The sequence below is a fragment of the Cydia amplana genome, chromosome 24 (genome assembly GCF_948474715.1).
Source record: "Cydia amplana chromosome 24, ilCydAmpl1.1, whole genome shotgun sequence".
Lineage (NCBI taxonomy): Eukaryota > Metazoa > Arthropoda > Insecta > Lepidoptera > Tortricidae > Cydia > Cydia amplana.
The window spans coordinates 8,131,736-8,157,852 of NC_086092.1; the positions used below are offsets into that span (position 1 = coordinate 8,131,736).

A 26,117-nucleotide genomic window follows, 5' to 3' on the forward strand; every position below is an offset into this window, starting at 1 on the left:
CGTCAAATTTCTATGAAATTATGTCAAATAATAACCCTTGCACACTCAGTGCTATCAAACACGGTATCAAAAACAAGTAGGTACCATAAAGATCTATTTGACTCATTCCACGTAAAAAAAACATAAAAAAACATGTTTAAGAGCATCCTAACGCCTTACAAATTGCTAAAAAGATATAACTACTTCCTAAGTATTGTTATGCCAAAACCAAGGTACCTGGGTAGGGTAAATGCGTCTGTTGTGTTAAATTAAAACTTCAAAAAAAAAACATTTTTTTTTAGTAGTTCAGGTTGCTCTGGTTCCTACACTAGACTAGGTTCAGCCTGTCTCGTAGCTAGCCCAGATTCAAGTGAGTTTATACAATTGCAACTTAAAGCCAAGCCAAATTAACTTGTTTTGATTGACCAAGCAAAACGAAGGTCTCCGTTTTAGCTTGGACAAAAATACTTTTATATTTTGTATTTTGTTCAGCCGTTTTTTATTCGGGTTCGTATCGACGTGAAAAGTAACTGACCCTTATTATACAGGGTGGATTTTCTTTTTGGGTCAGTGAGGGCAGCTACCAGATCCCGTGCTGCTACGAGAAAACGGTCTAAGAAGACCTTCCCTCGATTTCAAATTAATGAAGATTGGCTTTTACAGATTTTGGAAAAAACATACAGGGTGCGAGAAAAAGGTCATTTTTGACAAACTTTTTTTTTGATGCCAATCGATCCCATTCCTATTAAGGATCAAAAGCTTGTATGGAAACAAAAAAAATTTTCCGGCTAAAAAAGCCACAAATCAAGGAAAACTTTTCCCATACAATTTGTATGAAAATGAAAACTTTTATTTTTCACATGCTGTTTTTGTATGCCAATCGATTCCATTCCTATGCATTATCAATAGTTTCTTAGGGGTCAACTTACGGTAATGTACTAAAAAGCCACAAATTAATAAAAACTTTTTCCATACATTTACTATGGGGAAAATGTGAAATGTTATTCTCAATTTTCTATCTCGCCCACCAGTCCTACAGCAATGTCTTCATACAGTATTATGGTCCTTAAATGTAACAGGACTGATTGGCCAGATAGAAAAATGTGAATTAAATTTCACGTTTTCTCCATAGTAAATGTATGGAAAAAGTTTTCTTTAATTTGTGGCTTTTTAGTACATTACCGCAAGTTGACCCCAAAGAAACTATTGATACTGGATAGGAATGGAATCGATTGGCATACAAAAATAGCATGTGAAAAATTAAAGTTTTCATTTTCATACAAATTGTATGGGAAAAGTTTTTCTCGATTTGTGGCTTTTCTAGCCGGAAATTTTTTTTTGGTTCCATACAAGCTTTTGATCCTTAATAGGAATGGGATCGATTAGCCTCAAAAAAAAAGTTTGTCAAAAATGACCTTTTTCTCGCAACCTGTATGTTTTTTCCAAAATCTGTAAAAGCCAATCTTCATTAATTCGAAATCGAGGGAAGGTCTTCTTAGACCATTTTCTCGTAGCAGCACGGGATCTGGTAGCTGCCCTCACTGACCCAAAAAGAAAATCCACCCTGTATACATAGCTAAGACCTACCGTAACTACTACTACTACTACTATTTACTATTATTTTTTGTATTTTCCATTTTGTATTTGTGATTTCTATTTTGTTTTGTACGCTAATCCGAATATTCCGAGTATTTGAATTTAGATTAAACTAGCGACCCGTCCCGGCTTTGCACGGGTTAACAAATTATACATAAACCTTGCTCTTGAATAACTATCTATTAAAAAAACCGCATCAAAATCCGTTACGCAGTTTTAAAGATCTAAGCATACATAGGGACAGACAGACTAGACAGCGGGAAGCGACTTTGTTTTATACTATGGGCCCGATTCGGATTTTGAACTAGACATCTATTAGACATCACCAAGATATGACAACGATATTTTTAAAATCTAGCCTGTCAAATTTGACATTTCCGCGATTCTGGAGATACTCTTGAACGATTTCCACAATGTGTAAAACGTCTCGTTACCTATGTATTTTTAGATCTCAAAACGATTTTGAGACGATCTTAATACGATTATTTAACGTAAAAGTGACATTGGTTGCCCGAATCGAGCTGCAAAAGATATCTAGTTGAAATCTAAACTACCAGGTATCTACTACATATCGTATCCTTCTCTTCTCTAGAACGGATCTTGTTTTCCGAATACCGCGGTATGTAGTGATTTAGATGAAATGCCATAGATAGGTCCTTTTACCCTTCATAACTAACTTCGGTAAGGTTACTTAATGCAATTCTCGGATGATGTCAGGTTTTAGTCAAAAAACGTGTCAGATCGAGATACAGTGACTCAGAAATAATTATAGCATGAAACAAAGGGTCTACGTGTTCTAATTAATAGTTATAAGGCGTTGTTATGGGTTTGACTAAGAAAAATTACTTATTGGGCAAAGTTTTACCTAAATCTTACTACATATTTTAAAATACATCTCCCTAGATTAAGTAATGCTACTCTTACGCATAATTTGCATATTGATAGACACATTTTACCCACCGGCTTAAAATATTTTAACTAACAGGTTATATACAACTTGGTACAATGCCCCAAGGGCCTATTTTAGATTTAAGCTAGTGTTTAATTTCATTTAGTAATACACTGTATCATAGAGAAAAAAATACAAAGAGTGCTCACTCCATACATCAGTTTTAGTATCAAAAAGACTATTAGCATCTAGCATCGAGTAGCGGAACTATCAGTAAGTACTGCTACTTGACAAAAGATGTAGCACCGACCGGAAAGTCTTATGCTGTTGAGATAAGACTTTCCGGTCGGTGCTACATCTATTGTCAAGTAGCAGTACTGATAGTTCCGCTACTCGATGTTAGATGTAGACACTGAAATTAATAGTCTGAACTGGTGTATGGAGTGAGCACTCTTGTCTTACTATATTTATCTATGACTGTATATATCTTGTTTGTAAATAAATGATTATAATAATAATAAATAATTTAAAAAAATCAACCTTTATACGTCCCACTGCTGGGCTGGGCACAGTACGGTTACCATCAGTTTGTCGCTGACATAAACGCCGTCGAGAACGTAATTTACTTTCTATACATCTCGCTCGCACTCGCATATTCGTGCAAGCGGGATGTATAGAAAGTAAATTACGTTCTCGACGGCGTTTATGTCAGTGACAAACTGATGGTAACCGTACAGGCCTCCTATCATGCGCGAGAGGGCTTGGGCTATAGTCCCCACGCTAGCCCAATGCGGATTGGGGACTTCACATACACCTTTGAATTATTATTGTTATACTTGGTAATTAAAAAATACAAAAGAATTCCTTCTTTATAACATTTACTTGATTGGGTCATGGGACCTAGCCAATATGACAATCTTTGATAGAAAACGGCAATAGAAACTTATATAGGTAATGCGTGGAAATTGTCACGTGACTTTTCGTAGTATCCGTCATCCCGATACGTATACTACTATTCGTTTAGCGTTTTTCGATGTACGATTGCCTTCTTGGCTAGGCACTATGTTCTAAAAAAAAGTAAAAATATCCTAGCATAAAATGGCTTTTAGCCCTTGAAGGGCGTTTTATTCCTCATTACATAAATATCTTAATGTCACAGTCTTCCGCGTATTTATAATAACGACACCTATCCGGCCGCAAAACAGGCTTTTTCTGGCCTGTAAAAACATATAACAGTTCTAGCCTTGGAGGCTGTAATCTTCTTTAAATATGATTTAAATGAAGATGTAAAGATGCGCAGTCACATTAAATGAGAAATGATTCGAACCCAGGACCATCGGCTTTATAGACAGGGTCACTACCCACTGGGCCAGACCGGTCTTAGTTGACTACGGAACCCTAAAAAGGTTTGCCGTAAAAACCTGAAGGTTACATATCTTTTGCCGGTACTACTGTATGTGCAAAATATTAATAAATGAAAAGAAATTATACCCTAATTGTAAAATCTATATTGCTCATTGAAGATTGAAGAAACGTGGGCCTTAAAAAACTTGTACTTATGATAATACTAGCGACCCGCCCCCACTTCGCACTGGTTAACAAATTATACATAAACCTTCCTCTTGAATCACTCTATCTATTAAAAAAACCTCATCAAAATCCGTTGCATAGTTTTAAAGATCTAAGCATACATAGGGACAGACAGACAGCGGGAAGCGACTTTGTTTTATACTATGTAGTGATTATTAAAAAATTTGCAATATTTCCTCGTGCAATATTGCCTAACTGCAATTTATAATTGGCAATATTCCCCATATCTTATACAAATGAAGGTCGGTTTAAAAGAGCCCTTTTACATTTTTTATAGGCCCCTTACAATGGTCGGATATATTAGGTTTTTGCTATAAATCCGTTTTTTGAGACAATAGGCCTCCAGCGCCGTTATCAGGTGTAATCGCAGCTGAGAGCAATATGTGGATATGCCTTATTTATTTTTTTAATTTCAATCCGCATTGGGCTAGCGTGGGGGCTAGCCCAAGCCCTCTCGCGCATGAGAGGAGGCCTGTGCCCAGCAGTGGGACGTATTGTATAGGCTCACATTATTATTAACATTATTATTTTTTAATTTTAAAAATCAACTTCCACACTGACACAAATATTAAAATAATATTTAAGGGAAATGAATGAATGAATAAATGAAATTACGTAGCAAACGAACCCCATTACAAAAGGCGACAAAGTTACTGGATTAGCATTTATTTTCAGTTTTAAGTCTTAATGTATTGTTTTCCCGCATTTTCGTTAGTCATAATTCATTTGGTTTAGAAACGCATCACTTTTCAGGATTGCCATAAATCAAACTTTTTTTTTTTTTTGTTAGGGGGGAAAATGCATTCCGCATACCACACGGGTGCGAGGGGTGACCCGAGTGGTTATGTGGGACTCCCGTCTAGGCTAATGAGGCCCACGGTATACCCACTAAAAACCCCCCATATGCCACCTTGCCGCCCTATTGGTGGGGTTACGGGAACGCTTGCGTACGCATCCGCGACCCCACCGGCGGCAGCCGCCTACGAGCGGCTCCTTCGCGAATGCCCGAAGGCCCTTCACGTTAGGCGCGCCAGATGGTTCGACGCGCCTTCCTCCTCGGCCTCCGTTCTGCACTGTAGCGGACCCCCCCGAGCCCGCCACAAGGAAGCCACGGACGCCAGAAAATTCCCCGGCGCCCGGCGACAGATCAGGTCTATGGTTCTGCCGCAAAACCACAACTCGGCTGCAGAGGATAGGGAGAACGGCACATCGTAACACCGACACTCCTCTTCCTCTGCAGCCCCACCAACGCCGCTACAGCGGAACGGCCCCGCCAAGTTCGCAGGGGATAGGGAGAGTGGCGTATCGTAATACCATCACGCCTCTTCCCCTGCGATCCCACCTCGGCCGCCGAAGATAGGGAGAACGGCTCACCGCAATACCGACACTCCTCTTCCTCGACGGTCCACCTCCAACGCGTCACAAGCGGGCTTAACAAGCCCACTTGAAGCGTCCACCTCGGGCCAACCCGCACCTCAAACAGGCCGGCCCTGGTTGCCTCTTCGCTTCACCGTGGGTGACCAAGCCACGGTTACTAAGCCCCTCCACCACGACAAGGTGAGCAACCTGCGGGGGGGCCATAAATCAAACCTAACCTAACCTATAATAACCATACGAGAATCCTGAAAAGTTAACGGTTTCAGTTTTATGACTAATGATAATATGACAAACAACACATTATCAGCCATATTCGAACTTTAAGATACGTCAAATATTAGATATGGAAACGATATAGATTGGATATGTCAGTGACAAACAAGTGTCAAAAGTGACGTATTTGTTTGAAGAAAAGTCACTTTTAACACTTAAGTTTGACACTGACATATCCGATCCATATCGTTTCTATATCTTATTGTTCGAATACGGCTGTTAGTAAATATTTTAATTATTTTAACACATTCACTGCCCCGACCTAGGCCACGCCCCCTGGCAGTGAATGCGTTAAGTGGGTGAATCAACTTTTTCTTGTCACTCGTTGCCATGGTTACGTTCTCCTGGGTCACACTTTAAAACCTGATTTTTAGGCATTTAAATTCACCAAACACGCTTTTTTGTGAAACTTATGAACCCTTTCCATTACGGGTCGTCTAACAAGCGTGTCAGAAGAAGGTGGTATACAGTATACACGTCTTCTAACAAACTATGCTACTATTCTCTCTTGGCTGACCGGACAGAATAACAACAAGAAATAGTTGATCCACCCAAACGTCTTATCCATACTATGCCACCGGAGTAATTCCATTCACATATAAGCTTATGTCAGACAATAGCGCCGCTCAGTAGTCCATGTCACGCGCCGCGGCTCTGACCCACATCCCACACATTAAAAAAAAAACATTAAAAAAACAAACTATAAAAAAATTATGCAAAATATCGAACTGATGACATAAGAAAAACTTGTATAAAGTTATTGATAAAAATTACGCCGTTAAAAGCTAAGTGACACTTTGAAAATAAGAATAGTTTGCACAATTCAGTAAACATTCAATAAAAAAAAAACAATTGACTATCGAACCATGCTGAATAAGAAATTAAAAACAATAAATCATTGTGCCGATTTGAAATAACAAAATTGAACGATATTTCGGATTTGAAAATAGAATACAAGAAAGAACGGTGAAAATACTAAACTAAAAAAACTGACAACGAAAAAATATACAGGTTGTGAAAAATGCAGTGATTTCGTGTGACAGTTGAATGTGATGAATGGAATGAACAGTGATGTTATCTGTGTGCGTGTGTGTGTAACATGCGTGTGCTGATGCTGTTTGTGTGCCTGTGTGCGCAGGCTATTGGATCCAGGGTGATACTGGTTGAAAATGCTCCAAGTATGTATAATTTTTAGGTTATACCCATAACTTACGATATTGCCATAGAGAAATATAAGTAAAGAAAGAGTGGTAACTCATTACATCAGTTTTCTTACCAAAACGCGAGTTATTTCGTAGTCGACATCTAGCGTCAAGTAGTGGAATTATCAGTGCCGCTACTTGACACCAGATGTCACAAATGTCGCTACTGGCGAATAATGTACTGCTAAAACAATTTACAACTAATATTATAAGCTGAATTGAAAATAGATTTCCGATGAATCTAGTTATTAATATCAGCTGAAAATTATTGAGCATTAGAGTTTTAGTTTGCCGCGACATCTATGATCAACAAGCAAAACTGATAATGTCCGCTACTTGACGCTAGATGTCGACTACGAAATAACTCGCGTTTTTGTAAGAAAACTGATGTATGGAATTACCACTCTTTATTTACGTATATTTATCTATGTAGGTATAAAACAATAAAATAACAAAAACTAGTTTTAATCCTACTTCATCATCATTACAGCACTAGGTCATCCTCAAACGGATCTCATTATCCATCTGTTTAGATTATCGGCCATTATTATAATGAGCCGTTTTTCTGACCACTTTTTATACATAGTCATATCCGTCTTCTGACCAATCGTTTATGTTATTTGCTTGATTGAGACATCAAACTGTGAAATCATCACGAATAGGAAATACCGATAAAGGACAATAGAGTATTTTTTTTATCAAGCAGGAACGTCTGCGAGCGATGCTATATCACTACATAAAGTGTCATTCAATAGAACTTGCTAACTATGTAAACAAACCGCCATACTAAAATTGACACTGAATAACTTTTGTTTACATAGTTAGCAAGTTCTATTGAATGACACTTTAGAATAAAACAAAGTCGCTTCCCGCTGTCTGTCTGTCCCTATGTAGGTACCTAGTAGCACGGTCGCGTTTTTATCATTTATCACCATGCCTGTCACGTTCTAACAAGTATGTAAGTGCGAAAGTGACGGGCTTAGTGATAGTCGATAAAAATGGAACCGTGCTCAGCCCGCTACGCAACGGATTTCGATGTGTTTTTTTAATAGATAGAGTGATTCAAGATAAAGGTTTACGTATATTTTTTTTTATAATTTTTATATTAAAGGAAAAATTGAAAAAATCACTACCTGCAAAAAAACTGTTTTCATGGCATTTGCCTTCATAAAAACGATTCATATAAAATATACAATTACGCGTTAGCCCCGTCTTAACACATTCGTCACCGCTGAGCTATGGTCGTAGCTCGTAGCCGATAACACGGTTTTCCCGGTATGTACCTAGCTAAAATGCTTTGTAGAGGCAAAACGACCACCTGTCGTGGTTAGCGCTGAATTGGTTAAAAGATGTATGTATGTAAACACTTTATTGTACAGCCAGATGCAGAGAGAGGTGAACCCGTACAATCAATAATAAATAAAATAAATAAAAAATAAAATAAAATAAGCCTTTATTGCTGTTTAACACCATAACAATATAAGTATTAAGTAGGTACCTTTACACAATATTTATTTTAATACTACACTATATATCTATATTTCTTAACTAAGTGAATCGGCAACCGGTTTTCGTCTCTTCCTTTTTACAGCTTGTCTTTCGACATAGGCCTCCTCTAAATCTTTCCATTTTGTTCTGTCCTTTGCAGTTCGTCTCCATGTTGGGCCAGCTATCTTTCTTATGTCGTCTTCCCAACGTTTAAATTGTCCTCCTTCGTTTCTTGTCCCGTCCCATGGGTACCATTCCGTTATTAATCTTGCCCACTTTTCTGTACGTTCCCTTAACATATGCCCTGTCCATCTCCATTTTAATCGTTTGTAAACAGATTGAATGTTTTTGAATTTCGTTTTATTCTTTATAATTTGTAGACTAATCTTATCTCTGCGTTTTACTCCTAGAACACTTCTTTCCATTCCATTTTGACATACTTTTATTTTATTTATTTGTTGTTCGGTCGGTGCCCATGTTTGGCATCCGTACGATAAGCATGGGAGGATACACGTATCAAATACTTTTCTTTTCTCTTTGATAGGCATGTCTTTGTCCTTCATAATTTCGCTCAAAGACCAGAATCGTTTCCAGCTGTTTGTAATCCTTCTGTTTATTTCTTTTTCCATTGTGTCTTCTGGGGCTATTAGTTGGCCTAGATATATGTATTCATTTACATATTGTATTTGTCCGTCATTTACTTTGATATCTACTCTAGTTGAGTTTGTCATCACCTTTGTTTTGGAGGTGTTCATTGAGAGACCTACCTTGGCGCTTTCATCAGATAGCTGTTGTAACATTTCTTCTAAGTTACTTGGGTCTTCAGAAAACAGGACGATATCGTCTGCGAAACGTAGGTGGTTAAGATTATCACCGTAGATATCGATTCCATTTCGATCCCATTCTAGGTTTCTAAAGACCATCTCCAATACCGCAGAGAATAATTTCGGTGAGATTGGGTCGCCCTGTCTGACTCCTCTTTCGAGTGGAAATTCTTCCCCTGTTCTTTCCAGCTTAACTTGGGCCGTACTGTTCGAGTAGATGTTTTTGAGTATTCTAATGTATTTGGCCTCTACTCCCTGTATTGTTAACGCTTTCCAGATGCTATCATGATATATGCTATCGAATGCTTTATTAAAATCCACGAATCCTAAGTAGTAGACTTTATTATATTCCCTGTATTTTTGGAGCACTTGTCTTAAGACGTGAATGTGGTCTATCGTGGAGAATTTGCTTCGAAAGCCCGCCTGTTCTTTAGGTTGATTTTCTTCGAGTTTGACCGTGATACGTGATAGTATTATCTTTGAAAATATCTTATAAATGTTTGCCATTAAACTTATTGGCCTATAGTTGCTCATGTCTCCCTTGTCTCCTTTCTTATGTATAAGTGTTATAGTCGATTTCATCCAGTCTTTAGGTATGCTTTCGGTTGTTAGGATGTCGTTGAATATTTCTGTTAGTCTTGGGCCAATCACAGGTAACGTGTATTTTAGTAACTCGTTCGTTATTTGGTCTGAGCCTGGTGCTTTGTCTTGTTTTTGTGTGTTGATTGCTCTTATCGTTTCTTCCTGTAGTATATTTGGTACTGGTTCGGTGTCTGTAAATATCTCCATTTGGATTTCTTCCGGTAGTGTTGTTTGTTTTTGGTAAAGTGTTCTGTAATAGTCTGTGGCAATGTCTAGTATATCTTCTCTTTTGCTTGTACACTTTCCTTGTCTGTTTTTTGCGTTTGGCATCCAGGTTTTCTTTTGATCAAGTCGTTTTAACGCTTTCCTTAGTCCTCCAGTTTTTTCAATGGATGTTTTGATAAGGTTCAGTCGTTTATTCTTTCTATCTTGTCTTATGTGAACGAGTATCTGTTTGCTTATTTCTGATATCTTTTCGCGAGTTTGCTTGTTTTTACCTTCTTGTATGAGTTCTTTCCTCTTTTTAATCAATTGTTTAGTTTCTGAAGATAGTGTGTTTTCTGTGTGTTTGTTTTGCTTATTTGTATTAGTAGTTTCTGTTTTGAGTATATCCAGTAGATTGTCGTATCGTTCTTGAGTCGTTTTGTAGTTTATAGTCGCGTGTCTGTTTATTGTAGTATTCAAATTTTCAAGAAGTGACTCCTTATTACCAGTTAGCACCAAGGCAGTTTTGTACTTATTTTGAAAATGTTTTCTTTTTTGTTTCTGATTCGTTGCCAGTGATGCTCTTACCATCCTGTGGTCCGTATGGAAGTTAAGTTGTTGTACTGTATGTATGTCTTTGAAAATTTTTCGGTTGTTGGTCAGGATAAAATCAATCTCGTTTTTATATTTACCATTGGGTGATGTCCATGTCCATTTTTTTGACTTCTTTTTCTTGAAGAAACTGTTTAAAATACTAAGTTTATTTTCTAATGCAAAATTGACTAGTCTTTCTCCGTTACTACTTCTTTGGCCATGTCCATGTTTTCCTATTGTTTGTTCTTCCCCTTCATTGCAAACCCCTATTCGACCATTGAAGTCTCCCATCACAATTAGGTTTTTATACGAACCTTGAACGGTTGCTTGTAAATCTTCGTAAAATTTGTCCGTCTTCTCGTTGCGATCTGAGTTTTCAGATTCAGTTGGTGAATATGCTTGAATGATGGTCCACATCTCTTCCCTATGGTTATGTGTGGGAAGTTTAATGTTGAGGAGAGCTATTCTCTCATTGATTCCCCTTATTTCTTCTATTTTGTTTGCCCAGTGACTCTTTATCAGGAAACCAACCCCAAACTGTCCCTTAGTTTCTCCAATGTAGTGCATTATATACTGCCCTTTGTCTTCAATTTCTTCTCCATACCGTCTCATTTCGCTGATTCCGATTATGTCCCATTTCATATTTTCTATGGCCAGTTCTAGCTCCGTTAGTTTTTCTGGGGTCCGTAGCGTTCGTGTGTTCAGAGTCGCTATATATATGTCCGAGGTTGTTTACAATCAATACAGTATATTTAGTATATAACAAAGTCGCTTCCCGTTGTCTGTCCCTATGTGTGCTTAATACATAGGTCTTTAAAAGTACGCAACGGATTTCGATGCGGTTTTTTTTTTTAATAGATAGAGTGATTCTAGAGGAAGGTTTATGTATAATTTGTTAACCCTCGCGAAGAAGCCGGGGCGGGTCGCTAGTTAAATATAAATTATACTATATACAAAGGCGAACTTATCCTTATCCCTATAAGGGACCTACTTTCCACATCTTGTAAAGTATTTTTTTCTCCACCAGCCTGCTTCCGAAGAGTCCTGGCCGGCCGCCGCGCTGTCCGCAGTCACGTCCGAAGAGTCGTGCACTGTGAGAGGCTTGAAGACTGTAGGAGGGAGTGCGCTGAAGAAAGGAGGTTCCATTGCGAGAGCTTCAACTACAGGCAAGTTCTAGACTATGGTTAGTTTCTACTGACCTTGTCTTCTGACAAGGGTAGTAGTCAACTGTACGAAGAGTGGTGCACTGCGAGAGGCTTGAATACTGTAGGAGGGAGTGCGCTGAAGAAAGGAGGTTTCATCGCGAGAGCTTCAACTACAGGCAAGTTCTAGACTATGGTTAGTAGAAGACAAGGGTAGCAGACAACTGTTCGGAGAGTGATGCACTGCGAGAGACTTATTGAAGACTGTAGGAGGGAGTGCGCTGAAGAAAGGAGGTTCCATTGCGAGAGCTTTAACTACAGGTAAGTGTAATCGGTGGCGTAGCTAGGCGTGGGCGAATGGGGCCTTCGCCCACGGCCTCGCACTTAGGCCTCGCAAAGCCAAGCATTTTAGTACTTTGGGAAAACACATTGAAAAGGGCCTCGCAGATGTGGTTTCTGCCATGTAATTTATTATTATCATAGGCCCCCCCTAAGGATCCTCAGTGTAGAGACCAGAATCTAGTTATGCGTTGCCATCAGGTAATCACTTTGGCGGTTCGCACTCAAAAACCTTTCTTTTGAGTTACCATAATTATCAGATCAGATATCAAAATTGTTGCAGACTTTTCTTGGTCTAACCTTACAAGCTTCTTTTCCGTCTAGTGTTTCTGTCAAGTTCCTTCTATTCGTCTATTGTATACTTACATACATACATACATATAATCACCCCTATTTCCGGAGGAGTAGGCAGAGACCAAGGATTTCCACTTGCTACGATCCTGACATACCTCTTTCTTATTAATTGTGTATTTATTCGTGCGAATCTACTAATCGTCAGGCTTAGCAACAATTTGCAATCTTTTGTTGCATCAGTGTATTTGATAACTTAGTACAAGGGCCGATAATCAACATTGAACAAATAAAGATTTTGATAGTTATTAAAATTATTAAATTAAGGCCGCAGCCTCCGACCACAATGGTGTGAACGTTCTGTGGGAACCGTTTGAGCAAGTTCAGATTGTGGATAATGTTAGAATGGGCAATGTTTTCCTATACCATAACTAATGTGATAATGGGTCATACACAGATTTTAAAACAAAGTTGTCATTAATAAGCTTAGAATAAATTTTAAAGTGCAGAAATTAATGTCTTGGGTGAGACTTGAACACACGGCCTCTTGATCGATACTCCAGCGCTCTGCCATCTGAGCCACCAAGACCTCATCCATAGCTAGCAAATTCCACCATACGGGTCAAGGGGACCCTAGCGACATCTACCGTTAGAGCGTTACACTTTTTAAACGGCTAGGTACCGGAAACCAAGTCATATTGGAAATTCACCAGTTACGATGTGCTACCCACTTACCCAGACTCATTTTAATTTTTAACAAGCATAAACATCGGCGAACGATGCTACTAAGCTTAGAATAAATTTAAAAGTGGAAAAACGACTGTCTTGGGTGAGACTTGAAAAAAATAAACGGCAAGGTGAACCTAATTAGGTATTACCATGGTATTTACTACTTTCAGCCGTAGTCCATCTTTCAAAGTTGAACAGATGGAATGACAATTACATATTTGTGGCGTTTGCAGTCGAAACCTTTGGGCCTTGGTCATCAGAGACCAGACAAGTTGTGAAAGAAATTTCAAATTTTAAACTTGTCTGGGTGTCTACTAAATCTATTTTTTAACAAGCATGATACGTCTGGGCTGGGAGTGATATTCCAAATTTTACATTAAAGGAAAAAATGGAAAAAGTTACGCTAGTTACGCTGTTAGTTGCCGGAAGCGTAACTTTTTCCATTTTTCCAATATAAAATTTGGGTGTCTACTGTCTGGCGACTTTCGGGAGGGCGAATATTTCGCACGGCTAAGTCTGGCAATCCAGCGGGGAAACGCAGCAAGCGTCCGCCCCAGGCAACTTTAGGTTTTTAATGTTTTATCTTGTAAATATATGAAGTTTAATAATAGATGGAACGAAGTTGGAAGAACTTCTTATCTAAGATACGGCAAGATTATAATGACACAGGTAGTACAGGTAGGATAATACAAAAGCGATCGGATGCGGCCCTTCTCTCACGCTACGCAAGCAACTAGGTTACTACTAATACTAATACTACTGCGTGCACTTAGGGCTGCCAACAATGGTTTGTTTACATTATATCTGAGTGTGGGTTACCTACGAGACAGGCTGAGCCTAGTGTAGGAACCAGAGCAACCTGACACAATATATTTTTTAGCTGAGGTACCTACTCTTTGTCAATTGTACATAATTAGGATAATCTTTGCACCCCTGTAAATGCTTTTGTGTATTACCTACAATAAATAAACTATAAACTATAAACTATATTTATTTACTATTCCATTTGAAGGGTACACGGAAAGAACAGTCTAGTCACTCTGACAACATTTTGAGTTATCGCGGTTTGAAAGGAACGATGTACATAATTAACCCTATAATTTTCGTGTGTGGGTGTTTTTAATGTGAGAAAAAAGGAGTTATATTTATAATTACAGAGGTAACAGAAGCTGTAACAAATAGTCATTGAAAGCTCTACATTTTGAGATAAAAAAACTCATTTTTGAAAAAAAAAATATTAGACATGTTTTTTTCGTGTACCCTTCATTTATCGATAAACTGTCAGCAATCCCCACATAAGTTTTTACCACGAGTTTAAAATTCTTAAAAATATTATTAATTGTCCTAATTTCCTAAGATTAGTTGCTTTCAGTTGTCCGCATCACCCCTTACGCCCTCGATCGCTGTTTCATATTAGTTTTTCTGTCTAACTTTAATTCTTTTCTGTTTAACTATTCCAGGCATACCTTTTTCAGACGAGTTCCTAGTTACTATAATAAACATCTCTCGGAAATAGATTGCTTTCAAAATTCGATGTCTAGTCTAAAAACCATAGTTAAACGTAAGTTGTTTTAGTACCTAAGTACTGATAGCAGTTTTTTCTATCTGATATGTCTATATGCAGTAGTTATAATTGTACTTACACAGTTAACATAATTTATAATTTATGAACCTCCAGGTCTTTTTTATTGTACCTTTTGTTGCAGTACGTCTTTTGTATTGTATTTTTGATATGTTTATGTGACTGTTTGGTTTTCTAAATAATAAAAAATAAAAATAAAGTATTTATGTCTTTTTAGAGTTCCGTAGTTTCAAGTTATATTCACTCTGAAGAAAATATTGAATTTCATTCGATAGCGTGACGAGCGTCCGCGTTTGCGTGATGCCTATATTTTTGTATAGGATTTTGATTTTTTTTTACCATTTAATTATAAAGAGCTATAAATTGATACAAAGAGAAAATGGTCAAAATGATTTAGAATCATTTCGACCGTAATAGATGACGATAACAAAGTACCTAACAATAGAATACAAAAAAATATACCGGGTGTTTTTTAAGCCCCTAAAAAAGGTAAATATATGGGACATACCGAAAGAATGCAGACAATGCCTGAATCATACATTTTGGCTGGTCATATGTCAATGTTTTCTATGGAAGAGTATCCTCGGAAAATTTGGCAAAAATTTGAATAACACTTCCGGACTACAGAAGAGATAATTTTTCTTTTTCACCTATTAAATTTTAATTTTAAAACTCCGACGTGCCAACCCTAGCCCCGCGTAAGCCTAGGTCCTAAGTAGTCCTAACCTGATACCAATCTTCTCACATGATTCTGTGCGTGTACGCATGTCATAACCGCTAACTGATACTTTGCATATCATACTTCATTCTAAATTCAATCTTAAATTTATAGAGATACGGTGTAAGTTGGAAGTAGAGTTACTTATCTAGTTAGTGTTTAATTTAACGTGTGAATCTTTAGATGTGGCTACGGCGGCGCATAATTATCTTTCTTATATCTTTAAACGAGCAATTCTTGTATATATATTTATATATTTCAGGAATCCTCTTGCTCGGAAAACATATAAAAACTATAAACAAATTTATATATATATATATATATATATATATATATATATATATATATATATATATATATATATATATATATATACAAGAATTTCTCGTTTAAAGGTATAAGATTAATAACAGAAGAAAATAACAAAACGCAACAAAATTAAAATAATGCTAAGCTATTAGCTATTAGCCAGGTAGAGTATATGTATAGGGTCAAATTTAACATTAAACCGTATGTAATATTTACACAGTATCTAACAACTTCACAGTAGTGTTATCCCAAGGTGATCGTTGGAACAATGCTGATGCTATGCCCGATACTTCGGCCGGAGGCTGTTTTTTATATCCTACTGAACCAATACGAATGGCTGTCATATTGTATGGCGTATTCTAAAATTCCATAGCTTTTGAAATATCTGATGCGTGGATTTTGAAGATCTATGTTTGATTGAGTTCATAATTAAACTAATTATTATATAACCTGATAGAATCGTATAAAGTCGTATATAACTGTAAATATAAGTACCTACCTACTATTGTGTGCCTTACAGGGTGTCATGAACTGGCCTCTTAAATTGTAACACCTTATTATGTACATGACAATGCAATATTGAATAAATGAGTAAATGACTAATTTTATGAAATATTTTTTGATTTGTGGTTTTAAGTATTCTATACTACTATTTAATATCTGGGTGACCGAGCTTCGCTCGGAAAACATATAATAACTCGGAAATGCGCGTTTTCCCAGAGATAACACCTAGCTAGGTCGATTTTTCGCCCCCGAAAACCCCTATATACCAAATTTCATCGAAATCGTTAGAGCCGTTTCCGAGATCCCCGAAATATATATATATATATAAATAAATAAATAAATAAACAAGAATTGCTCGTTTAAAGGTATTAATATATAGATATAAATTATGCATCATATTGAAGATACCAGTGAATTTGGGACGAGTACCGCCGTGGCCGGGTGGTCTAGTGGTCAGGACGTTAGCCGCGTAAGCAGAAGACGTGGGTTCGATTCCCGCCTCGGCCACTGGTGGACTTGGTCACTTTTTCTTTATGATATCTGTTTCAGTTTATAATCTTTGAGTATATACTCAAAGTTTATAATTCACAATTAAAGTATAAGTAGGTTAAATAAAGGTTCGGATTCATATTACACCAGTAAATGTAAAATTTAATATAAATTATTCAAATGACCGTTTCCTGCAGCAATGTAGCCGACTGCATTACTGCTGAATGTAAAACATGCAACTATTACCTAAGGCCCTATTCAAAACGGTTGAAATATAAAACTGCTATTTTTAAAATATTTTAAATGTTGATGAAACGATTACGTAGAATCAAAATGTGGGTTTTTCCCTCTCTATCACACTGGTTTCTCTCTCTCAGACACAGATTTCGATTTTCGATGTTCGCGGTAAATCCTCAACACAAGTAGCCATCATGTCATCAACTGACGAGCGATTACGCATAATAGTCAAAACCAGGTCACCAACAAGGTTACTAGATACTCTGCTAGATTGCTAATGATTAGTATTTTGCAGTTTTTGTTGAACTACCGGCTACACTTGTGGAACTACTATCCATTATTTATCACTAAGGCAGTATAGAGATTGTCTCCCAGCAGTAATATTATTTTTTTTATATTGCTAATAACATACTAGAAGCTTATAAGGATTGTCTTGAAAATCACCATATTCGATTTTTTTAACTTTAAGGCATTTGTTCTAGCGAATACCTACATTTTGATGCATAATTTCCACAATTTTGATCAGATTTTAATTTTTTTGGTATATATGTAAGGCTTGAGACGTCATCTTTAATGTTATAGTACATTGCTTTAACGTCCGACTTTTGGTTTGGTTGTGAAACCAAAATAATCGAATATTTTTTTACATCATTTTGATTTCCTTGTGCATTGCTCTTAAACTGTTATATATTTTGTTACAGAGTGTATAAATTAAATATAGCATATTTAATTGGCTTTCATTTAATACCCCACACGTGTATGTGCAATACATATTTTGGGTGCAATATGCAATATTCGCAATGAGGCGGGAGTCATTTTTATGACGTCATTCCGCTGAAGTAGATGGCCGGCGCCGCTGTCTCCCGGCAGTTTTGGAGACTAAATACCATGCCCAACAACATACTAAAAGTTGGTAGCGGTTTCCGGATCTGAACTACCTATACAGGGTGCTTCCTGTAACAGGAGCAATAACTCATATTTTGATTTTTATTACACTTTAAAGTTTAGTCTAAGACGCAATGTACTGCAAATTTTGTTATGTTTAAAGCAACGTCAAACACACTGATGTCAACGTACATTGAAGGCAATATTTATTTTGTATGAAAAAGAGGAAGTCTAAAGGATTCATCATTTTAAAAAGTTGCTGAACAAATGTTGGTCAGTTTGAGGAGTACAGCCTTTAGTTTAATTTATTGCTCCTGTTACAGGAAGCACCCTGTATATTCCCATAAGGCAGTGCACTATACAGGCTGTAACGTAATAGCAAAGACATATGTAACGCCGTATAAGATCAATAAAGTCTTAGGAAAAAGTAATTCTCGGATAGATGGCGCACACACCTTTGGCCTATGCTCGGGTAGATGGCGTTGACACCGTTTGATATTTAACGATTTAGTTACGGACTTAATGCCTAAAGGCATTCTCTGCCAGTCGACCAAATAGTGATTTGATAGTGATAGTGTAGTGATTTGATTTTGTCTATTTTTTTCAAAATTTTAAACTCAGTAGTTTCGGAGATAAAGGGAATGGTCGGACAGACAGATATAGCGTCATTTTTCTTATTCAGCTTAGAGTTAGACTCACAATCATCATCAAACGCACATCATAAAATTAGGTCATCCGCAAGGTTGCTCTACTTTATGTGGTGATGATGATGATAGTTTACGTAATGTATGTTTTTGTTTAACTGACTTTGACCTTACAGGTCGCTCAGGGACCCTTAGATACCTGTCATTTAGATTGCAATCGGACTATTAACAAAATATGTAGTTCAAAATGGCGGCGAATTGTTTCAGTGAAAACGAATTGCGTTTTAATCTCATCATCTTCCTCGCGTTGTCCCGGCATTTTTGCCACGGCTAATTAATTAATGGGGCCCGCTTGGCAACTAATCTAATTAATTAATTATTGTATTCATGGTTTGAGGTAATAAAATATATAATTGTATAATAATAAGTTGATGGATGACAGGCTATCCAGTACTTGTGTTTAATGCAGTGGTTCCTAACCTGGGGGTAATTACCCCCGTGGGGGTAATAAAACTGGTATTTTACGAGGGTAATAAGCTAACTTAATATAACAATACAACAAACGTACACATTTTATTTTTTTATTACCATTGGGAGGACGGGTAAAATCAGGTTCCTTAGTTAGTCATAGGGGTGACCGGACTGAAAAGGTTAGAAACCACTGGTTTAATGTCACCTACATTTATTGTTGTTGTACATGTTATATGTTTCATGTGTTTGTACTCTATGTATTTTGCAATGTTTTAATTTCTCGGTGTATTGGCTTGTATGTAATGCCGTGTAAATATATTGTTATTGTTAAATAACTTACGTAAAGTGTCATTCAATAGAACTTGCGAACTATGTAAACAAAAGTTAGTAGTAATTTGACATTCAATGTCAATTTCAGTATGGCGGTTTGTTTACATAGTTAGCAAGTTCTATTGAATGACACTTTATATGGCCATATCTTCCGTATATGGCGATCACGCGGGTTTTATTTGCCTTTTATCAAAAAAAATCTGTTTATTTTTTATTTTTATAGTCATGTCATAGAGAAATATAGTTAGGTACTTACCTATTTTTTTCCCTATGGTCATGTCAAGTGGAAGAAGGCGTTGAGTAATTTTCTCGGGGGTTTAAATACTTTAAATAAACAAAATTAGAATTAGATTTTAGGCTACTAACATGCAGCTTTGAATTATTTTTGACAAGCTTTTATTAGGTCGACCTGTATGTAACTATGTAATGGAATCTAAGGTAACAAATTTAACCATTTTCCAAGGATCGTAGCGTCATGAAAATTGGCAGCTGTATGTAGTTCTGATGACAATACAATAATATGGTACTGTCGAACTGATCTGATGATGGAGACAGAAGGCGGCCATAGGAACTCTGTGATGAAACAACGCAACCTAATTGTGTTAGGGGCTTTTAGAATTGTCTCGATGAGTATTAGTTGTCTGTCGTAAGAAAAGTACAGTCAGCGATAAAAGCTTGTGCCAAAAATGAAATTTTTGCCAAAAACTTATTTTCAGATTGGACCCCTCCTTCCGCGGCAAAGGCCTGTGCGAGCTGATGACAAAGCCCATCGAGGCCTTCGACCATCGCCGGGACTTTGTTGATGATAAGAACTACGACTTTTATGAGATAGACCGGAACAGCTTGGAGCCGAACTGCCCAGAGTCTCTAACGGGACCAGGTAATGCAAAAATACTGACAAATATTACACTTACATATTAGAACAAATTAAATTATTTTCAGAAAATATTTTAATTTGTTATTATTTCAAGTAGAAACACTACTATATTAATTGAAAACTGAAATAAATGTCATATACTAAGAAAAAGTGACCCAAGCCTCCATTGCCCCGGGCTGGTGCGGTCGGTGGCCGAGTGGCAACAGGCACCTGCCGCGATAGCAGAGGACGCTGGTTCGATTCCAGCCTGGGGCACTGGAGGCTTGGCTCACTTTTTCTTAGTATACCTATGACATTTATTTCAGTGTAATATTACACTTTATGTGGACAATGTGCTGATCTGATGATATAGACACAGGTGGCCATGGGAACTCTGTGAAACATCATCATCTTTCTCGCGTTATCCCGGCATTTTGCCACGGCTCATGGGAGCCTGGGGTCCGCTTGGCAACTAATTCCAGGAATTGGCGTGGGCACTAGTTTTTACGAAAGCGACTGTTATCTGACCTTCCAACCAAGAGGGTAAACTAGGCCCTTATTGGGATAAGTCCGGTTTCCTCACGATGTTTTCCTTCACCGAAAAGCGACTGGTAAATATCAAATGATATTTCGCACATAAGTTCCGAAAAACTCATTGGTACGAGTCGGGGTTTAAACCCGCGACATCCGGATTGCAAGTCGCACGCTCTTACCGCGCCAGAGCTTTTACCTAACTAACGAGCGCCACAGGAACTCTGGGATACAACAACGCAAACTACTTAATTGTATTTGGGGTTGTTGGAACTGTCTCGATGAGTATTAAATTAGTTGCCTGTGGAAAGATAAGTACAGCCAGCGATAAAAGCTTTTACCAAAAATATTTTTTTTGCCAAAAACTTATTTAAAAGTGAAATGTCATAAAAATCTATAAGTACCATATGTTTTTGCACCGCCCACAATTATCTGCTTTGCCTAAAAGTTGACTGGTAAAGAATGCCTTATGGCAAGAAGTTCGCCTTTTGTACAGTGTGTTTTCTTATGTGCAATAAAGATTAAATAAAATAAATAAATGTAACAGAAACCGTCTATTTCCAGGTCTTCTTCACTCCGGTTACCTCTCCTCAAAACCCTCGCAGCCTGCAGCTTCCTGGGCCCCAAGTTGGGACAGGCTGGACTTCCACGGCTCCAGCCACCAGGACAGGTTCTATGACGACCGCCAACCAGGACGTCCGGGACGTCCGGGACACAGGAGATATGAGGATCCGTTCTACATCCCATATCAGATTGGTAAGTTGCATTATATAGATAAAACTAAGTAGGCAAATCAATAAGTAGGTAACATATCACAACCATACTCGAGCTTTTATGTAATTTTTATGATTGTTATGCTACTTCAGTCAACCTCAGTACTTTTTGTACCGAGACTGACTGAAATACCAAGACACGTTCATTAGTACATTTCCATGAAAATACCAAGGGAAAAAATTATGCACTACATTTGTACACGATAGAAAAGCAACCATCATATGTGTCAAAATGTATTGCCACGAATCTTTCTGACATCATTGCTATAGTATGTGCGGAAAGAGAAGAATCGAATGTACGGGGCCCAATACATATTTACAAATACCTACAAATGTTTATTTCTTATAATATGGTAGATACATTCCACGACTCTTCTCTTTCCGAACAGACTCTATCCTGTCCAAACTTATACATATTGTTTGAGAACGGGACAAGTAGGTACACAATTTTGGGATAAATAATTATTTGTCAGTTTGTCAAGACAGCACTAACCTTTCTCCGGGGCTTGTGATCCGCACAGAGGACTCGGCCAGGGCACAGGATTCTTCCAGGTATCCGAAATTCACAACGTTCGCGGAGCACCACACAGGCGTTTAGGTGCATGTCTTATTTCGTCTGTCTGTCCAAATAGGTGTCAACTAATTAGAGGACCGCGCGGGCCGGGGGTGTGGGGGGAGACAAATCTGCATATATAGACACATGTATAGGTAGTATTTTGAACACATATAATGTGGCAACTCATTATTTACACTCAAGAGACATCACTGAACTCATACTATAGTAGTTTATGCAACAGTGATATAATAAGGGTTCTTAAAATTCAAGGGTCGAAGTTACAAAACGAGACGTAGTCGAGTTTTGTAAAAAAAGACCCGAGAATTTTAAGAACCAATTATGAGCTGTTGCATACATTACTTTTTCTATGACAGCTGCAGCAAAAAAAAAAAAAAAAAAGACCCTTGAATTTTGAGAACCAATTATGAGCTGTTGCATACATTACTTTTTCTATGACAGCTGCAGCAAAAAAAAAAAAAAAAAGTTATTATTAAAAAAAAGAGTTATTATTTAAAAAAAATTGAGTTATTATTTAAAAAAAAAGAGTTATTATTTAAAAAAAAAAGAGTTATTATTGTAAATGAAAACATACCTCTTTCAATCAAGATGATCGGAACTTGTATCTTTAAAAAAAATAAAGCAGTTGTATTATACTCATAAGATGACTGCTGGCAGTCATCTTATGAGCCTATAGACAAAGCATTCAAATGACATTGCTTTAGATATCACTGTCAGTCATTTAATTGACACATTTAAGTGCTGGAGTAGAAAAAACTTTTTATATTTTTTATTTATTGATAAAACCATTTTCAGGCGTAGGCCGTAGCAACGACGACCAGGCATGGGGCCAGTACGGCGGCGTGTACGGTGGCGACACCTATTACAAGAATCGGAACGACTATCACAAGTCCATCAACTATTGGCGACTGTCCACCGATTCGGATCTTGAACAAGGTTGGTTATACCATAGAGAAAAAAATACATAGATTGCTCACTCCATACATCATTTTTGGTACCAAAAAGACTATTAATTTCAGTGTCTACATCTAGCATCGAGTAGCGGAACTATCAGTACTGCTACTTGACCGGAAAGTCTTATGCTCAACAACATAAGACTTTCCGATCGCTGCTACATCTAATGTCAAGTAGCAGTACTGAAATGTATAGTCTTTTTGGTACCAAAACTGATGTATGAAGTGAGCACTCTTGTCTTACTATATTTCTCTATGGTTATAGGTACGTATTTTTAAAATGCAAGCTCCACTAAGAAACTTTCCGTTCAGATTAAAGGGGCCCACTGATTAACAATCCGCCGGACGGTATCGGCCTGTCAGTTGTTCGGAACTGTCAACTTTTTGTTCTAACTGACAGGCCGATACCGTCCCGCGGACTGTTAATCAGTGGGCCCCTTAAGAATTATAGGGGATTATAGGTACGGTTGAAACACCTAAAAAATTTATGAAACTATCTACAGGAGATGGTATCAAGGAGAAAGAGGAGTGGTGCAAGTGTTCCGTGAACAAAGTTTTGTATGGAACACTAAAAATACCTAGAAAATTGTATGGGAACCTTGTAATTTTTGGAAATTCTCTTATGGAAATTCTATACTTTAGTATTTTTTTTAATAAATATTCCATAAATTAATTTTGTATTTAGCAGAAACGTCTGCGAACGATGCTATTAAGCTTCGAAATAAATTAAAAGTGGAAAAATTCACTGTCTTGGGTGGGACTTGAACCCACGACCACTGGATCACTAGTACAGTGTTCTTCCATCTGAGCTACCAAGACCGTACCCAATTCAGTGAATATTTCCACCATATATGAGCCCTAGGGAGGCTCATAATAGCGACATCTACCGTAAGAGTACTCAGGGCTTGTTAACGTTACCAATTCACATTATAAAGTAACGTTACTTAACGTTAAAATCATAAAAATACCTTATTACCGGTAGTAAATGGTAACGATACTTGATAACTTAACATTATTATAACGTTAGCTAGTTAACGTTAATTTTACCGGTAATTTTACTTTTTATTGCAGGGCTTGTTAACGTTACCCAATTCACATTATAAACTAACGTTACCAAACTAACGTTAACACTATCATTCTTTAAGCTGATATTTGCTTGTAATTTCATACACAATTTTAAGGCCAGTAGACCTTATTGACCATAAATACGGCAGGGCTTCTGTCAAATTGAAATAGAATCAGTCAAAATACATTAAAGATAATTATGTACGTTAGTAAAACTCAACTTTAATTCTAGTAGTTAGAGTTCATAGTCTTTTGTCATTATTCTTTATGTTTATCAAATGAAAGAGGTGGTATTCTACTTGTTTAAGATCTTTGTCCAATATGCATTGCGTCTCACTCTCTCATTAAGCAAAATGTGAGACGCAAATACACAATGGACCGAGATTGGACAGATAAAATACCACCCGGCTTTGTCGGAATATATTTGCCAAAATAAGAAGGTTGCAAAACGTCATAAATTAGTTTGTTAAATATGATGGTATAGCTAATTCGTTACTTGGTCGGTTTATATTAGGTACAGGCGTCTTTGATATAATATACGTCAAGATTATATAGGTTGGATAATGTCTTGATTTTTTTTGTGAAATATGGAGGTGTTGCTGAAATGTAATTTAGTCGGATTATATTAAATGAGACACCTATTTATTGATGTTACTGCTTGCTTGTAAAATAGTCTGGTCAGCACAGTTCATAATGTATGAGAGCTCTACATGAATTCTCACACCAAATACTATATTTAAAAAGAAATCTCCACAAAATATGTCACATTCTTTTAATAAATCCAAACTATTATTAAAATACAAAAAATATATCAAAACATGAATCCGACACTCGAGATTTTAATATCATTTTATTTTACATTTCCAATTCCCGTTTCATTTACACCCAATATTAAATCTTTTTCCGTAATAAAATGCGTATACAATTACTGTCATCATCTGTATTTATTTTATTTCTTTAACCCCTTATTCATAAACGCGCTACAAACTTCAATTAGCTAATAATAGTAATAATCGTTTGTCCTTATCTGTCACTTTAACTTATGTATTTGTAAGTAAGGGATAAACATAATTGAACTAAATCAGGCCCGTAAAGTTTATGAATAAAGTGGTTAATCTTTATTGCACAAAAGAAAACCCTTATAGTACAAGAGGCGGACTTAATGCCATAAGGCATTCTCTACCAGTTAACGATGGCTTGTCCTCCGGGCTATTTGATCGATGACCTCCTTTGATTATTTATTTTTAATGGACGCCAAAATCCAGACAGGAACTTCGATTTTGACATTTACCACAGTAATGCAGTCGGTAGCAATGTGGCGCTTCAAAATTGCTGCAGTCGACTGCATTGCTGTAGAAAACGTGAAAAAGGTCATTCAAAGGGTAATAGGGTTATATACACCGCGGGGGTTATTACCCGAAAGATTTAAACCAACGATTTTAGATCCTAATTAGAGTATATAAAGTTATATAACACATAGTCCAAAAACCCTTAATTTAAGAGATATTAATTATTTAAAACAAATCACAAGTTAAAAAATCTCAATTCTAACACACCCTTATGCGTGACGTAGCCACCAACTAATTTTACACGCAGACGCACTAACTGCATGGTTATTAGCCAAATTCGAACTTCTAACGAAATTTTGTTCTGTTCTCAATCACGAGAGTGCAAACTATTTACCTTCACGATAACTGGCTGATAGTTTGACGAAAATGACGAAATTGATGTCAAGATATGCGCAAGATAAAATCTTTAAATTTGATTGACTGTAATAAATAAAATTCGCCATGCCGCATTATCCTCCGGCTCATTTAGCGGATATTCACTTTGTGTACGGATTTGGAAACCCGAAGAACTATGTGCTTCCGGCACGACGGACCCACTTCAGCCTCGTTCCCAGTTCGTAAATTGGCTAGACGAACAATACCCTGAGAGGTGGATTGGCCGTGGAAGCAACGTCCTAACTAGGGCTCCCGGTATCCGTGTTACACGCCGAAACGAATACCCGTGTTCTTAAGCCCGGCGGTGCTAAGAACACGGTTTACACGGAACCGCCGGGATCCGGATACGTCTCCAATAAACGTTCCCAAGACA

At 37.2% G+C, this 26,117-nt stretch overlaps 1 protein-coding gene and 1 non-coding gene across 2 annotated transcripts in view; both read left to right on the forward strand.

Annotated features, from left to right (window-relative positions):
* The window catches only part of LOC134659077 (uncharacterized), a 66,563-nt gene that overhangs the window by 9,200 nt on the left and 31,246 nt on the right, over positions 1-26,117 (forward strand). Inside the window, exons 4-8 of the mRNA XM_063514682.1 lie at positions 6,775-6,882; positions 11,626-11,764; positions 19,985-20,148; positions 21,220-21,411; positions 22,798-22,938. Of these exons, the coding sequence (XP_063370752.1) occupies positions 6,775-6,882; positions 11,626-11,764; positions 19,985-20,148; positions 21,220-21,411; positions 22,798-22,938 (744 nt within the window). The remainder of the gene's footprint in view (positions 1-6,774; positions 6,883-11,625; positions 11,765-19,984; positions 20,149-21,219; positions 21,412-22,797; positions 22,939-26,117) is intronic.
* Positions 16,648-16,719, forward strand: Trnat-cgu (transfer RNA threonine (anticodon CGU)). The gene has a single exon. It is a non-coding gene; the product is annotated as a tRNA-Thr (tRNA).